Here is an 18350-nt window from a genome sequence, read left to right on the forward strand (position 1 = left end):
AATGGCCAAGGAGAGGGGAAACCCCAGTAACCAGCTGGCCAAGAGTCCGGGAAGTTGTTATTGGGCTGTTCTCCCCAGTCCATATAAAGACCATAATAGCCAGATTAAATTTAACACAGGATGCTGGCCCAGATAACCTACCTGCTGTTATTATAAAAACCAATCCAGAGTGTGGGCAGAATTCCTTTCAAAGATGTTTTTGAGAATCTTAAATACAGGAATTATGCCGGATAGTTGAAAAGGGGCAATTATAAAACCGATCCATAAAATAGGCGATGTAAATTCCCCTAAAAATTATCGCCTAATAAATCTTCTGGATATTGGGGAAAAAGTATTCTCCAAAGTAATCCTAGGGCTACTGAAAAATTGGGCAGAAGATAACTTGATAGTACCCCCTGAACAGGGTGGATTTAAAGAAGGGCATTCAACTGTGGACCACTGCTTTGCTCTCTGGGCGGTCGTGCGGAAGTCGATAGACCAGAGGGGTAATCTTTTTTGCTGCTTTGTGGACTTCGGCATTCGACCTTGTGACCAGGGAGCAGCTGTGGTCAACCCTGGTAGGCTATAAAATAAATGATGACCTGCTAGCCCTTATACAGGCACTGCATTCAGACAACTGGGCCCAGGTAATCTTGGATGAGGAGGGAGGATTGTCAGGGAGGATCCAGATTGGAAATGGCCTGAGGCAGGGGTGTGTATTGCCTTCCCCTGCTTTTTTCATTGTTTATTGCAGACCTACCGTTGAAATTAGGAGAGGTCAGAGGGGCCAGCCCAAAAGTAGGAGGTAACCATATATCTTGCCTGCTATATACAGACGACCTGGTGATTGTGGACCAGACAGAGATAGGTCTCCAGAGAAAATTAAATGTGTTTAATGAATACTGCTTAAACAAAAAACTAGTAGTGAATATGGAGAAGACCAAAATATTATGTTTTGGTAAAAGCAGGACTAGGTTCCCTTGGTGCCTTGGCACAGTTCTTCTAGAGAGGGTGACAGAATATAGATACCTGGGAATATGGTTTACGAGTAATCTGAAATGGTCCACCCAACTGGAGGCTTTGAAAATGAGGGAACTGGCTACCGTGTAGGGCCTAAAAAGATTCAACAGCGTTTATGGTAAAATGTCAGATGGGCCGTTAATAAAGGCCTACTTAGCAATGATTCCAGCACAATTTTTATATGGGGCAGAGGTACTTCTTTTAAGTGGGAAAACATGTTGGGATAAAGAAAAGGGCAATATCCTGAAAAGCTTGTTCTTGCTACCAAAGGCATCAATGGTACAAGCGGCAAGATTAGAGCTGGGACTCACCTCTTGGGCAGTAACTGCCATCATGGTCCTGATACGTTTTTGGCAGCGCCTAGGGTTAGGGGAGATTCAACAGATCTCCCAGTGGTGTAGAGGTGAAATAGCCATTAGTAAGCTGCCATGGGCAAAAGAAACAGGAGCCTTTTTGAAGAAAGAGTATGGAAGGCTGGGTCTAAAGTTATGCCCGCAGCTAGGTCATGCAATAATAGGCAAAAAGATCTAAGGTCTCAAGGAGCAGACATCTCCCGAACAGGTGATCGAGAATATCTCTTGCGGAAAACATCGGTGGCCCACATGATACAGGTGTGGGAATCAGAAGTACAACAGTATCCCTATTTAAATAGGTTACCTAACTACCACCTAAGACGCGAGGTACTAAAAGTGAGAATGGGAATACACCCCTGTTAGGGAAATAATAGGGTTAAAAACCGCATGATAAATAGCGATGGTAAATGTACTTGTATATTAGGTACCCACTGTGATATTGTTCATATTTTATTGGACTGTAGGTCAATTATAGATATACAGAGATTTTATGCCCGATATTTAAAAAATATAGAATTATGAATAGGATGCAAGCTGCTAATCTTCTAGTGGAATTGAAAGAGTTAGATGTAGCCTGAGCTTTGTGGAAATTTATGAGTAAAATTAGGGTGTTTCTCCAGGGCATAGAGTAACAGGTGCATCAGATACTGAGTATAATATGAGAGTGTATTTTAAAGACTAATAGTAATGTATTTTAGAAGGATGGTGTATATACGATTGACACCACTGTGATATTAATATTTTTAAAAAGAAATCTGATCGGCACTTAAAGGAGCTGGATTACTTTTTATGCAAGGATTAGGAGCTGCTTCAGTTTTTTAATAATATATTATGGTATGTGTTTTGATAAAGGTTTATAATATGTAAAGTGTATACTTTTATTGTTGTAACAAACCAAATAAAGTTTTATTGACTGACTGACTGGTTCCACTTGGAAATTCGTCACTGACCATGTCGTGAGTAATGTAATATGTGACGTCATCAGCAGTGCATTGCGGGCACGCGAGTTAAAGTTAGCTGAACTAACTATAACGGGGGAATTTCAATGGTTTTGTATGAGTGAAATGTCCAGCTAACTATAACATGTGTGAAACCTATGTTTTTTTCAGTGAATTTCTAAGGTGTTTTAAATGCTAATTCCTAACTATAACATGAATTTCTAAGGTTTTTTAAATGCTAATTAATAACTATAACGTGGCTGAAACGTATGTTTTTTTTCAGTGAATTTCTAAGGTTTTTTAAATGCTAATTCCTAACTATAACAAGGCTGAAACCTATGGTTTTTTCAGTGAATATATATTTTTATTGGAAAATTTCACACATTTGTCCATCAATTGGGAGACATTATATGCGGACATCATTTTCCAGTAGTTTTTTATATAGAGTACTTTTTCACTTTCTATTTCATTGGTAGTCACTATACCACATGGTCATTGCACTGCTTTATTTAAACGTCACAACCATGCGACGCTGTTATGTGAGCAAGGCCACTCCGCTGGCCAAAACGCGTAATTTGTCTGGCACTTTGCACTTTATATATGGCTAAATAAATACGTTACTGCGGCCGGCAGTAGCAGAAACAATTCAAGGAGTCCGTCTCTATCTTTTTGGTGACAGAACGCACCTGAGTGGTAACTGGAGATAGATATATATATGTATATATATATATATATACAGCCTTCGTTTAACGCAGGAACCTAAGTTTCTGGCGATGGCGGGGTCACGAACCCCTGTAATCCAAACAGTATTGTGTTCAGTATTTCCAAAGAAAACAATACACACGGCCACAAAAAGACCTTCAGCGTGACTTAGCATATGGAATAAATCCCGCTGAAGGACTGTTTGTGGCCGTGGTGTATTGTTTTCTTTGGAAATTCTGAACACGATACTGGATGGATGGATGGATAGATTGATAGAAAGATATATATAAATATATATATCCCAGCTCACACTTCCAATAAAGAAGACACCACACTTACGGATGATGACAAACTCGGTAGTTTATTTTCCCTGAGCTCACAAAAGCAGTGACACGTTCCAGCTAGCGCCTTTTTCTACTACAATCAATATATATATTTTCTTTGACAAAAGGTGTGGTTTAATTGTTAGTGTCTGAGCACTGGGACCAAGCGCCCTTATTCTATGATTGAAGCAGTGAAATTTTGTAAACTGTTGTTCCTAGCCAATCACAGAGCAGAATCTCACAGGCGGAGTCCTGATCCCGCAGGAGGGAAAATGATGATGGGAGAAAAGACGCCCTTAGTAAATCAAACCTCTGGTTTTTAAATAATTTTTTTATTTAGCTTTCACTGGATACTCGTGGGATCAACTGTCAATATATCTATAAATGTTGAGCCTTAATTTCTCAAAAACTACAGATTCACACCAAATCACATAAAGCTAATTTTTCTGAGTAAAGATCGAGCTTTTTGACAAATTTGGTGTGATTCAGTTCAACTGTTTCGGCTGTAGCGCTTTCTAAAATTCCCTAAGGAACTTACATGGGGAAAAGGCCCCTTTTTTCAGTCCCCCGATAGATTGATCACCACAAAACTTTTCAGGAAGTAGCTGAGATGGATTGACATTCTTTGGAAAAGTTCATGAAGATTCATCAAATGACAACAAACTCTGGAAACTCTGACCTAACTATAACTACACAGTGGTGAAAGCCACTGTACAATTAAAATATATTTACATAGATGGACACCACTTAAAAACAATTGATTAAAAAAAGAATGTAATCACATCCAACACAAAGGAAAAGTTTTTATGAGGCTGACAGTTAATTTTATTTATTTTATTTTTATTTTAAAGGTTTTATATAGTGCTGGCTAGACCCGGAGGTATCAGAGCGCTTTACATGAGTATCAGATCATAGTTACAGGTTACATCATTACAAAGGTTACACAGTTATTAGAGCATGGCAACATAGTTACTTGTAAGGTCGAGATAAACAATAAGCACAAATACGTACGGGGAAAAGCAGGCAAGGGGAGAGATTTGGGGGGTAGAAGCAGGGGAAGTAGACAGATAATGAAGGCGGGAAAGAGATGGGGAGGGTGAGAGACACCGCATGGAAAGAGGAGGGAAGGGCTACAGGGATACAAACCTGTAGACGAGTCAAAGCTACGTCCAAAGTCCAGTAAGCTGTGATCCCAGGGGAAGTGGCATCACTTCCCTATCTCTTTTGCAAGAGGCTCCCTTTACGCAGTGGACTGTCTCAGAGGGGTCTCTGAGACTCCAAGGCCTACATACTGGATCCTTCCCCAAAAAGAGGAGAGGGAGTGATTTGGCAAGGGGTGCCATACCATACCTCAGTTGTGAGTGGCTTCCTTGGCGCAGTGGACTCTCTCAGCGGGTTCGCTGAGACTCCAGAGAATAAATATTGGATCTTTTCCCAACAAGGACAGGGGACTAGGCAGAGTAGCAGGCAAGGGGAGAGATTCAGGGCAGAGGGGATAGGAGCTAGGGAGGTAGACAAAGAGAGAAAGAGTACTAAATGGGAACATATTTAATTAATGAGTTATTATATAGCGATGGCCAGACCTGAAGGAAACAGAGTGCTTTACATGAGGAACAATAATGTTCAATTAACATGAGTTGAAAGTTACATAAGTATCAAGAAAAGCATTTAAAGAACATAGAGCACAAGGTGAATGAAGCAAGGAAGGGTAAGGGGATAGGGTAAAGGGGTAGGAGGAAGATAAGACGTAGAGACGAGGGGAAAATCTGCACAAGGTCCGGCTGGGTAGGTGACGGCAGGGGGTGGGGTGCACAACCTATCTCCTCTTTAGCTATCTGGTAGCTCCACCGGGCATCAGGAGACTGCAGAGGAGGGAATCCACAGCCCTTCTCTCAATAGCTATTGGGATAGCTCCACCGGGCATCAGTCAGAATAGCTAGATCAGAATAGTAATGTTTCTTAATTTGCGTTTAGAATAATTGGAAGTCCGTTATTGAGGCTGCAAAAAGTACTATACAGCCACAGCCAAGCAGAGGAAATACTGAATTTGAGAAGCATCCTCTTAATCATATAATAATCTCTGTGAACACTGTATTGATCTGAATAACATAAAGCAACAGAATATGATTAAAAGTAACTTATGACTAATAAAATAATATTTCCGTAATCTTATAACCCAATCTATTAGAGAATTAGTTTAAATTGATTTTTGGATCTTGTGCACAATTCCAAAACTACTAATTTAAGACTTAGTCCAGAATACAATGTTGCTTATGCAGTGGATGGCTTTACCTTCTATTTTCTCACACAGTTTCTGAAGACCTTGCATTGGGCATCCTTCGCATACCTGGACCTGGACTTTCGAGTATTGATTTGACGCTGCTACGGTGAAGGCCTGCTTCAGCGTCAGCATAATTTCATCCACCTAGATGACATAGGAGGGAAACCAAGTGTTCAAAAAATCTGATCTAAATAATCTCTCAAAATAAATAGTTATGAATTTATCTTCAGCTGTAGCATTTTAAAATAGAACAAGACGTGATTCTGTGGTGGGTAATGTAAGTAGAAGTGTTTCTCCACTCAGACTGTCCATTCTAGTGGCCGGGAATCAGGGGCATAATTAACCCCTCGCTTTGGCAGCTACAGCGGGGGTGGGGTTCTTTATGGGCCTCTTCTGTCTGCAAGTCGGCAGAGGAAATATCATAAATAACACCATGAAGGAAAACTGCGGTCCATATAAGAGCAAGTGGATGCAAGGAAACACAAACATGTGTAAATAGAAAAGGGAAGGAAGCTATTTTGAATAAAAGGAATGGTGAAAGGAATGAGGGATAAGTAGGTGGATGAATGGGTGAGTGGATGAATGCGTGCGTAAATGGATGAATGGGCGAAAGTATGAGCGAATGGATAGGTGGATAGACAGGTGAAACGATGGTCCAGTAGATGGCTGGTTGGGTGAATGAATAGATAAGTGGATGGACATGTGAAAGGTTGGTAAAGGAATGGATCAATCTATCAATTCAAAACTTAATTCGCCAGCATTGTGGCAGCCATAAAAGTTATTCACGAACAGAAAATGATAAAAACATTTTACATCATAACATTTTAAATTAAGATTTGACCAATATAGAAAATGCCTCAGCTATAAGGATAAAATATCTCATATAGTACCAAACTGCAACAGCATACCTAATCAGTGTACCAAAGTTTGGGCCCACCTGGCAGCCTTTAAAAATGTTCCCCAGTAAAAGACACTTCATCATAATGTAATGAATGAATGGATGGATGGATGAGTGGGGTGAAAGGATGAAGAAATGGGTGGCAGAGTGGACGAATGAGTGAACGGATGGATGTCAGATTAGATGGAAGGGTGGTGGATGAATGGCAGGGTGAATGGATGTATGGATGGTAGAACGAATGGATGGATGGATGCATGGATGATCGCAGAGCAGATGGATAGATCACTGGATGGCAGAGTGAATGGATTGATGGAATGGGAAAAGACTGAAGGATGCATTAACAAATTAGTGGATGTAACAATATAAAGGTGAAATAGTGGATATTAGCAGGCAGATAGAAGGGTGGAAGGATGAATAGATAGATGTCTGGATGGAAGAGACATGAGAGCTCCTCTAGGTAAAAGTTGGCTCACTTGCTTACCTTGCTTTGCGCCTAAAGAGCTTTCATTTCAAAGTGTGTGTGTGTGTGGGGAGGGGGGGGGGGCGGGGGGGGGGGGTACTTTCATTTTCATGCTACACCATGCCAGAAATAAATGGAATAGAAGGGTTTTCAGATGACACTGAGTGCACCTGCTGCACAAGATGTTGCTGTCCAAAGTCTTGGGGGTACCCATTCCACAGATTAACACCCAATACTGAGATACGGACACCTCCCATAGCAGCCAACTTAAAGATGCTTGTGGATACATATAATTGTTTTTATTCATATTGTGTATGTGGGACATTAGCACAGTAGGATGGGCTTGGCCAAGAAATCTGATTTATCCATAGAGAAGGTGCACAGCTTATTGAATAAAAGGAAGAAATTCAACGGTAACAAAGGTCAAGTGCACAAAACCTGTGTGCCCATAGTACATGCCAATTATGCAAAATATATGAACACTGATAATAATGTTAAGGGTGCAACATGCCTTAATTTACTTACACCTACTTGAGAAAAAACTTTTTTATGTGACAGGGAGGGAAGAAAGGAGCATAAATGTTTGCAGCCATGACAGAAAGCCACTGGTAGTCTACAGGTGGAATAAAATATTGGACCTAATGTGTTCTGTTCAACCATTCATAATATCAAAATCCAGCTACTTACAGGGAGAAGTTAGCGGCAAAAAGTGTTATTCACCAACTGTGGTCAACTGGTCTTGGTAGAAAACGACTAGGCGCGTGTTGATGCTGACCGTAACAAAGTGCGGGTTGGGAACACCAGCCAGGTCGGACCTGGTCATAGATTTTACCTGGGACTTGGTCTATTTTCTGTCAGTCCAAGTCCTTCAGCATGGCAAGGAAGCAGGCTGTATCCGAGATGAGCTTAACAATGTCAGAGAGGGGGGGGGGGTTACGCCGCGAACCAAGATGGCCGCATAAGCTCCCGGCTCCGCTGACCTCCGCCAGCGACCCGTCTATCCTGTCGTTTATCCTCTACCCACGCCCTGTGCCTGGGTGTATGAAGGTTGCCTGTTGCCAACGGTGCTTTCCCGGATTTCCTACCTTATTCAGCGACGAAGTTATGTCGTGTCCCATTTTTGGCCTACTCCCGGGCTGCCGCCGGGACCTCGATTTTTGAAACACCCGAGAGGGACCTGATCAACATCGGCTGTGGGACCGCGATTGTGGCCGGTCTTCCAGGTCTGAATAATTCTTTCCGCTCTTGACTCTTGTCCTCGTTGATGGATGGTGTCGGAGAAGAGACACTGTGACGTGCTGCGATCCTCCTGCACCGCGGCTGTGGGTTGTGTGCCTGACCCTCGTTTCCCGGTCCGGGGGCTGACGGGCTGCACCCACGGCCGGTGTCTGTCCTGAGTGTGCCAGTTCGGGGCGCCCTTGTTGTTGCGATCGCCAAATGCGTGCCCGGAGCCCGGCGATGTGGGCTGGAGATTGTGTCCCCCTCCGTCCTCTGGATCCCGGGATGGAGGGGATGGATGGTGCACATTCATTGAGATCCGTAATGGCGGCGATTGGGGCGCTCCGCTCGCAATTCACCGGCGCGTGTGTCTCCCTGGCGGCGAAACTGGATGATGTCTGCTCGCGACCGGCCACGGATGCTGCAGCGCCTGCACAGAAATCTGCGATCCAGACGTGCGATTTGACCCTCCATCTGCAAGGGCCCGAGCGGCAGCCCGACTTTGCTCCTTTGAGAGTCGGCCTCACCTTTCCTTCATCTGCTACAGTACATGGTCTTCCCTCTACGTCTCCTATCCGATGGTGTGTCGTCGCTGGATGTCCTGTTCTTCATTGCCGAGTCTCAGGGTCCCGTCGAAGGGGATCGCCATTTTCCTTTGTTCCGACCCGTCTGCATAACGGATGCCGCCATTTTGAGACCGGACTTTGCTCCATCTTCACTGCCTTGGTCCGCCATGGACGCTTTGACTGCCTCTGGTCGGATGTGGCTTGGTCGGGATGTGCTCCGGAACGGATTCGCACTGGTCAGGGCTGACTTTGACTGAGGTTTTCTTGCTCCTCGCCACTGCTTTGGACCATCTGAGATGCTCCCTTGGTTTGCAACTGTTATGACTTTGGCGATAGATCTCCTCGTGAGGCTTGCAGGGTTGACTTTTATTTCCCTGGGGTTGCTCCGTTTACTTTTGCCGGGACTGCACCGAATACCTCACCGGGCCGGGGGTAGGAGGGGGGGGGGGGGTTTCCTGGTGACTGTCCTCCCCGTGATAATGCTGACTGTTTTTGCTTTATTGATGATGATTGTGCTATGGGGGGGGTCACCGCCGGCGGGGGGTATCAGGTGTCCGGGGGCTTGTTTGATTTTCTCCTCCTCCACTTCTTATATTTTCCCTTCTGTGGGGCAGTTCCGGGGCGACAGGCACGCTGTTAGTGGGTTAGGCCGTAGCCATTACAGGGGTGCAGGGTGGCGGGTGCGGGCCTGCGGGGGGGTTTGTTATTTTAGTTTGTTTTGTTCTATGGTCCCTATCGCTCTTTCCGGCTTTGGGAGGGTTCTTTCCTCTTTCGTAGGGTTGGCTGTCTCTTGGTCTTGCACCTTTCTTTTTTCGGCTTCTCGACAAGCCTCTGTTTTTCTGTTCTTGGGGGGTAGGCTCTCTGGGGTGATTTTTAGAAATATGGATTATTGTAATGTGGTTTACTGTCCAGTATTATCGCCGTGGCTGCCCGGATTGCATAGTCGCTTTAGTTATAGCCTATCTCCGACTGTAATTGGGGTAAGTCCCAATCGTCTCCTTTGTGCTCCTATCCTGTGATGTGCGATGTCCTTGTTGTTGCAGTCCCTACTCTTTTTCTAAAATTTAAAAATGAAAACCTCATATCCTGTTTGCGAGCCCCACAACCGCATCTGGTATACCTTGATATATCCTGTTTACTGATTGGCTTCAGTTTCTCCTGTTTTCATTGATTGTCTTTGCGGCCGGCCATGATGGTTGTGGGCCTGCGCATGTATCTCCTTTTTTGAATAAAGGTTTTAAAAAAAAAAAAAACAATGTCAGAGAGGCATTGTATGAGGTCCCAAAGAAGTTATTGGTTATTGGTTTTGGTGGAAAAAGCTCAGAGCAGGAAAATTACATGTGTGCCCGGGGAAGTCCTCTTTGCAGCAGGATACTATAAGCACCTTCATGCAGTCAAATTTTCTATATTATGAGTTGGTCTCTTTTGGAGTTAAGATTCCTCCAGCAGGGCAAGGCTGCAAGCTAAAGCCAATGAGGGCTCAACAAGGCTGGATACATTTGCTAATCGAGAAACCTGAATCTTCAACCTGGTGGCAAAGCATCTTGATCAGATTGACTTGGCAGGTTTGTATCTGTGCTCTGGAGGTCTTTGAAACCCCCAAACATTTTCTAAGTCCCAGGTTTTTTAGGATGTTAGGAGGAATACAATTTGAAACAGCCAAGGATTCCAGGACCTCAGGTGCAGGCCTTGGGACAAAAACAGACTCCAGCAGAAGCCACCAGCAGGCACCAGGACAGGTCCAGGTGAAACAAGACTGACTCCAGCAGAAGCCACCAGCAGGCACCAGGACAGGTCCAGGTGGAACTGGTGAGGTAGGCTCTTCAAGAACAGGGCTTCTTGCAGCTTGTGTCTGTCTAGCTTAAGCGGAAGTTAGCCAACTGTCCTGTGGAGTCCACTTCTTTGTTCTGCATACAAGTGCGAGCAGGTCCAGCCTTTCAGGTCTCTTCTTTTGTTCTTACACAGGTCCAAAGTGTTCTTCAGAGGTTGCCCATTTATGTATGGTATTATCCTGTGCTGGCGTTGCCTCCTAGCGCCCCCAACGAATAGGGAAAAAGTTCCCAGAGTTAACCCTACCCACTTTTGCCAGGCGCTTATGTCTCTTACTGCAAATAATCCCACAATGTCCTTTCTCTGCAAAAATACAAGATGGTGAAACCCTTCTCCTATGTACTTTTGCAGAGAAGGGACAATGTGGGATTGTTTGCAGTAAGAGACATAGGCGTGGCCAAGGAAATGAGCAACCCCTCCTCTGTGGTCACTTCACACCAGCTATGATGGCAAATCCCTTCGACCAGTGACTGGAGCCTACATTAACAGGGAACAAAGAAGGGGTCTGCCCAGCTGTCAGCTAACATTTTTCTGTGACAGAGGAAGCCTATTTTAAGTTACTAAGGTTCATGGGAAATGCCCAAATGGCGATTCTGCCTGAGGAACATCAACACCTCCACACCCCCGAAGCCTTTATCTTCTGCTCTCGAAGAACTTTTCACACTTCTCTCAGGGCTACGGTCACTAATGTAGGCTTTGGGCAGGGAAAAGGTAACATTTCGAAAAGTACCCTTTCCTTAATATTTACTAGAAATCCAGCTGCACCAGTGAATTGGGCAACTAATAAGTATTAAAGACTCCAAAAATAAAATGTCTGGCTTTTAAATAGCTGTGGACTGCATTATTAAAGGCAATAATGCATCCCAGTATTTTCCCTATGGAACAGCCAGCCTTGTTACATAGAACATAGATTTTGGGTATTGTTCACTTTCACAACATGCATAATATAACATTTCAATAAATTCTACTTTTAAATACAATGCACCTTACCTTTTGGACACTAAGGCTTACTTAGTTGGTGACATTATATTTAAAAGGTTTAGGGCTGTCAAAATGGTTGATTTTGACGGATCGAATTACAGTTTTTAAACTGCCACATTCAAGGTACAATGTTAGACCTGAAGAAATGTTTACTCTGCACAGTGGTAGTCTGCATTATAGGTGCTACAGTCCACGAGTGTCTTTTAACCTAAGGCCCTCTGTACGCTTTTGCACCATAAAATGGGGATATATATACAAGTTAAATATGCCAATTAGGAGCATAGCCAATTTTAACACATTTTAGGGGTCAGACCACATGCAGTGCCACCTCGTTTGCAGAGTCAAAGTGCAGAGTCTCGAAAAACCAGCAGAATCAGTCTTCAAAAAAATGGAGGTGACAACGCAAAAAGAGGCATTTTCCTACAATTCTTAAACGGTAAGGGGTACATATAGTGAAAATGCTTTAGATAAATACCATTAAAAGGGGAGAGGATGTAGCCATGGATTTAGAGCTGTCGACCTTTAAGCTGGGGAACCGTGTTCGTGTCTCGGCAACGGCGCTAAACATCCTGTGATTCTAGGTAAATCACTTAAACTTCCCATTCCTAACAAAAATTAATGTGTCCGTCTGAAAGGAAACTGGTGCTCATGTAAAGCGCTCTGACACCCGATGTCTAGGGTCTAGTTCACGCTATATAAAACTCTTAAAAAAAAAAAAGGTCAGAAGTTAAATGCCACACCAATGATGAATGCAAAGTTAACTATCCAAGAGTGTTTATGGCTGGTGTCCATTGAGAAAGGATTATAATAATCCCCGGAGGTAGAACATTGTTAAAAATGAAATGCTTCATGATTTTGATTCTGTCTCTCAGAAATACTTGACAATCCTCCACATCATTTTAGCATGATATTGACCAAGGGCAAAGCTGGTTCTCCTGCAGCCTCGCTCAGTGCATTGTGCAGTCGGGTACAGTAAGAAAAGTTACCTCAAGAGAAATGAACAACTACAGTTCACTGAAGAGGGAACAGGTAGCAGGCAATGTGCAATCTCTATTCAGAATCCTCCGATTGCATTTGGTGCTCTCAGTGAAGCAATTATGAAAAGATGAAAACGGTTCAATTGGGAGAAGATGCTGCCAGAGGCAAACAGTGCACATGGCAATCTGATAAAAAGGAAATTTTCTCACATGTGGTTATCTCATACACTGATTTAAGAAAGAGAGGTTCTTGCCTGTTCTGGGGAAGGGTGGGATGAGGGTTAGTTGGGGATGTTTTGAAGTTTGGGGATTTGTCAGTGTGCCCGTTAGGCCGTACTGGGTTGTGCTATGTTGTGTGCTCTCATATGGCGAGCCGACTCGAGTTAAAATGTATCACCTGGAATGTGCGGGGGCTGAACTCCATGAGAAAGCATTATAAAGTGCATGCATATTAAGTCTGTAGGGGGATTCAGGTGGCCTTCTTACAAGAAACGCACGTTGATCAGACTGAGGGGAGGGCACTGTAGAGGAGATGGAGGGGGCAGTTGTTTTATACTACTTACTCTGCGTTCACCAGGGGAACTTTAATTTGGGTGGGAACAGGGATTCCCTTCCAACCCATAGACACGGTGGTAGATACAGAGGGGAGGTTTGTGGGGGTACTGGGTCGCCTAGATGGGAGAGATGTGATGCTCCGCAGTGTGTACGCCCAGAACTCGGAACAAACCACATTCTTTCCGAGGCTCTCTGGGAGGTTGGCGTCATTTTTAGCTGGCACGGTGTTCATGGGGGGGATTTTAATTCCGTTATAGATGTGAAGCTGGATCGTTCTCACCCACCACTGGCTCAATCAGTGGTGCACAGAATGGGTAAGGCGCGGCGAGAATGGCAAGATGCGAGGGGCCTTCTGGATGCCTGGCGGGCACATCATCCCACAGACAGGGACTACTCATTTTATTCAGTTCCACACGACTTACATGTACGACTTGACAGTGTGTTGTGTTCACCGGGGGCCTAAGAGCTCACGCACCACAGTGAATATCTGGCACGAACACTCTCTGATCATAACCCTTGTCTGATAATGGTTATCTGGTCGCAACAGCGACAAGTGATCCCCACATGGCGATTGAACCCAATGGCACTAGAGGACCCAGTATTTAATGTGGAGGTCAGGGAGGGCATAGAACATTACTTCTTAGAAAATTTAGGGACGGCGACGAGTAGAGCCCACGAGTGGGATGCCTTCAAAGCTGTAGTGAGAGGAGTATGCATCTCGTCAACCACGGTGATGCGAAAGACGCTGCTACACGACATAGAACGGGAGGAGGCCCACCTCCGACAAGCGGAGAAAGAAAGTCACGTGAACGTGGGTAGTCAGGAGGAGGTGATGGTGGCGCGGGAGAAGATGGCTGTTCAGGTTGAGCAGCTCCGCTGCTTTGATTATTAGGAATATATGGTACGCGCTCACGCTGAGAGAGATAGGGTAGGATCACTGCTGGCCTGGCTGGCCAACCCAGCTGTCAGGGGAACCCCAATAGTGTCGCTGACAACGCCGGTAGGAAGTCTGGTTTAATCGCAGAAGGAGGTCAATGACCAATTTATGGACTATTACACGTTGCTTTACCAGAGCAGGTTAAGGGAACTGCCGAGTGGTCTTGATGATTTCCTAGAAGCAGCGCATTTGCCGCGATTGGAGCCACAGCAAGGCGCCAAATTAGGAGCAGTTATTTCCTTGGGAGAAATCAGGGCAGCGGTTAAACACATGGCAAGAAAAAAGACGCCGGGGGCAGATGGCCTACCGGTGGAGTTTTACGCAACATATCTAGATCTCCTCGCGCCGCAATTGCAATCAGTATACAGTGAGGCGTGGGAGTTGGACAGGCTGCTCCTGTCCACCAGAGAAGCGATCATAGTGCCGCTACTGAAGAAGGGAGGAATCCCCACATCTAGGTCGGCGAACGGACCTCTATCGATGCTCACAGTAGACTATAAGATACTGAGTAGGATTTTAGCCACGAGACTTGTAGATCACATGTGCACTTTAGTACACCCAGACAAATCCGGTTTCATCCCCACCAGAAATACAGCAACATGTATACGGCGGTTGCTATGAATTATGGGGGAAGGAGGTGAGGGATCGTAGGGGGCAGGGGTGCTATCGGTGTATATCGAGAAGGCCTTCGACAATGTGGAGTGGCCATACCTATTTCGGGTACTGTAGGAATTTGGCTTAGGGGATCTTTTTATACGTTGGACCCGGCTGTTGTATAATTTTGCCACAGCCAGAGTACGCACGGGACGTGCAATATCAGCGGCGTGCCTGGTGGAGAGAGGTACCCATCAGGGCTGCTCATTATCACCGCTGCTGTTTGCACTGGCAATCGAACCACTGGCAGCACATGCATGACAGGGTCGATCTTATGAAGGTGTCTTACTACGAGGTGAGACTCATTACATATCCCTCTATGCGGATGACCTTTTGTTGTACCTGGCGGATGCAGAGGACTCTGTACGGGGTGCTCGAGCCCTGCTCCAGGAGTTCGGCCACCTGTCGGGTTTAAAGGTGAACTGGAACAAGACCTGCCGGTTTCCTTTGACCCCGGGCGCTCAGCAACCACTGACGCTAGGGGACCTACGTTGGGAGCCTGAGTGCTTATCATACCTGGGTGTTCGCGTATGCCACGCTCCCTCCGACCTCTTGGAGGGAAATGTGGGCGGTGCGATGAGGGGGCTAAGAGGACGTATAGGGTTTTGGCAGACCCTCCCTCTTTCGGTGGCTGGGAGGATAGCGCTTCTAAAGATGGTGGCACTCCCACGGCTGCTCTACTTCTTTCGTACTTTACCGATATGGATCCTGTGTCGTTCTTCCAGACGCTCCGTGCACTGGTGACAGGTTTGATTTGGGGTTCAGGTAGGAGGCGGGTAGCGCTGAACATCCTGATTAGGCCTAGAGAGGAAGGGGGGTTGGCGGTCCCAGACTTTGAGGGGTATTATTTAGCGGCACAGCTGCAGTGGCTCACACAATCCATAGGCCGAGAGTTTAGGAGCCCAGACGGACCACAGGGCAGAGTAATTCCCCCCCAAGTTCTGTCTTTCGTAGTGCTTAAGCAGAAAATTGGGCTGAAGCAACTCATCCTTGAAGAGCGCACCCTCCGACTATGCTGGCTGCGAAGCCAGAAACGGGCGGGTGTTACTATTCCATATGCTCCGGAAATTACCCTGGGTATGTGCACCGCCCTCCCACATGGAGGTGACTGGTCGGCACTGGCCGGTTGGGAGAAGAGCGCGGGCTTCACGAGATTGGAGATTTGTACAGGGACGGTACCCTATTACCCTTCCACGATTTCCAGGGTGCCTTCGATTTGCCGAGGGGAGATTTTTTATTACACGCCGCCCTTGTGGCGGGAATCCAAAAGCAGTGGAAGATGGGAGTGTCGGAGCCCCTGACTTCGTTGGGCTGTCAATACGTTACAATGGCAGCGGGCACGTTCAAAGCCATCACCTGCCTATATAGGCGACTGTCCACAGAAGGGCTCAAACCTTTGGATAAGCTAAAGGGCAAACGGGAGGAGGACCTTGGCAGGTCCATACCCGAGACGACATGGTCGCAGCAGCTGAGGAGGGCCTGGAAGGGTACACGCAACACCAGGTTTCAACTCCTCCAGTTTTTTACTTTGCATAGGGCCTATTTAACACCGGTTAAAATTCAACAGTACTTCGGGGGCACTCCATCGCAGTGCCCTAGGTGCAATACAGAAGGCGCTGACTTTGGCCACATGTTTTGGGCCTGTGCGGGACTGGGATCCTACTGGACAGAAGTGGTAGCGTGTTTGAACCAAGTAACGGAGCATACACTGGAGGTAGAGATGGGAACTTGCCTTTTGCTTTGGTTTCCGCACACCCCTAATACAAAAATTACTAGCAAGTTCTACGATTTGGGATTGATAATGGCAAAAAGGGAGCTTACCATGCATTGGAAAGCGAGAGCGGGACCTAGCTTTCAAAGATGGAGGGTGAGTTTCTTGAATTGGGGGGGCTGTGAAGGGACGCTTCGTTTGCAACTAGCTAGGCGTACTGCTAATGATAAGGCACTGGAGGCGGCAAGAGCGTGTGGGGGCATTGGTAGCGGGGCTCCAGTCACCTATGGAAGAGGATGGGGAAGACGAAGGGGATGCAAGAATGGCTCAGAACACAGAGACCAGAATGGGGAACATTGGAGAGTCTAATGGGGAAGGGGTTGCCTCAACGCACAACGAGAGGGACCAGCACGCACTCAAGGTTGAGAAGTATCGTGGAATCAGGGCAGGGCTCAGAACACACATGAGTAACTAAAAGGAATCTCCTGTCCATTGAGACTGGGAGGTGGTGTTATTCTTTGTTAACCTGTGTTGGACAAAACAAATTCTCGTTAGCATGTTTAGACGATGGGGGGTAGGCGAGGGCACACTGACAAGGGGGGAGGGGGTAGAGAGGGGGGAGGGGGTAGAGAGGGAGGAGGGTAGGGTAGATAGGGGAGGAATGTTGTGAGTTGCTTCTCCTGAGTTTACGGATTGATTTTGGGACCATCTGTGCAATGGTCTAGAATACAATAGTGGAATGATGGTATGTTGGAAGAAGAAAACAATAAAAATTCCTTTAAAAAAAAATGTTTAAATTAAGAAAGAGAGGCTCTTTTAAGAATACACTGGAACCAATAGGGGCCTTGCAGAAATATTTAGTCCAGAAGGAGACTCTTGGAAAGACTAAGATTTTGATGAGCAGATGTGAAGATGTCCACAGCGTGACATAAGAAACAGAAATCAATAAATTTGTTTTCACAGATGGCTAACCTCTATGATAAATAATAGGAATATCAGTTGAAAGTGCTACCCTCAAAAGATTGCAGCAGTGGCAAGTCACACATTTGGACTGACTTCCACTACAATGGCAGCACCCACCTTCTGTCAGAGATGCACAGCAACACACGACATATGCTGGGAAACAACCTTTCCTATCTTTGGGTATCCAGTGTTAATGTTTAGTCAGGGCTGGAGCTGGCTCAAAGAACTTAATGGGTGAAGCTTTAGTACAAAACAAGTTACTAAGACACACACTTCTTGTGGAATTTAAAAATTGAGGACAGTCGTGTTCAGAGAAGTGTTGTGAATAACCAATTAATAAATATGCTGGATTAACAATTTAACTTATCAAACACAACTTTCTAATTTATTAATTGTACTTTGGAAGCCCACTAAACAACATAGGTTTTATGACTAAAGGTTGCAATATACCATTTTTTGTGTTCTATTATCATCTACTTCTAAAAAGCCAGGTTAGGTGTGCTTGTCACACCTAACCTATATAGAGTCCTTTGGGTAGGGTCCTATTGTGGGTTTTTAAAAATAATTAAACATCTGTGAAGAAAAGATGAATGAAGGTACTATCTCTCCAGTACTGGCATAGATGACGTAGATTCCTGAGGCACATGTAGAGGTGGCTCTCGGAAATAGGGTTTGAATCCAATGAATATCAGTTTAGATGCCAAAGACATAGATGCTTGATACAGACACGTTCTGTTAATGGAAGCTATAAAAATATGTTAAGAGAATAAAACAGATTTAAGGAATTGTGATATGAGGAATCAGAAAGGATTGTTCTGGTGACTGAAGTCGTGGTGGAATTTAATTAAAGGTGAAAACCTTTCATGCTTATTACATACATCTAGAAACGTTTTACCAGTAGCTAAGAGACCACTGAGCAGATTGTCCTATGACAAATGTGGAATGGGATAACCAACTAATGAAGCTGGCAACAATACAAAGAGTCTCCTTTATTGCTGATTGCT

At 45.2% G+C, this 18350-nt stretch overlaps 1 protein-coding gene across 6 annotated transcripts in view; it reads right to left on the reverse strand.

Annotated features, from left to right (window-relative positions):
* TBC1D1 (TBC1 domain family member 1) overlaps positions 1–18350 on the reverse strand; it is a 1125494-nt gene that overhangs the window by 462431 nt on the left and 644713 nt on the right. For all 6 annotated transcript variants that reach the window (XM_086963988.1, XM_086963987.1, XM_086963991.1 and 3 more), the window contains one exon: positions 5608–5740. In XM_086963988.1, coding sequence (XP_086820114.1) covers positions 5608–5740 — 133 coding nt within the window. The remainder of the gene's footprint in view (positions 1–5607; positions 5741–18350) is intronic.

This window comes from Lissotriton vulgaris, chromosome 3_2 (genome assembly GCF_964263255.1).
Source record: "Lissotriton vulgaris chromosome 3_2, aLisVul1.2, whole genome shotgun sequence".
Taxonomy (NCBI): Eukaryota; Metazoa; Chordata; class Amphibia; order Caudata; family Salamandridae; genus Lissotriton; species Lissotriton vulgaris.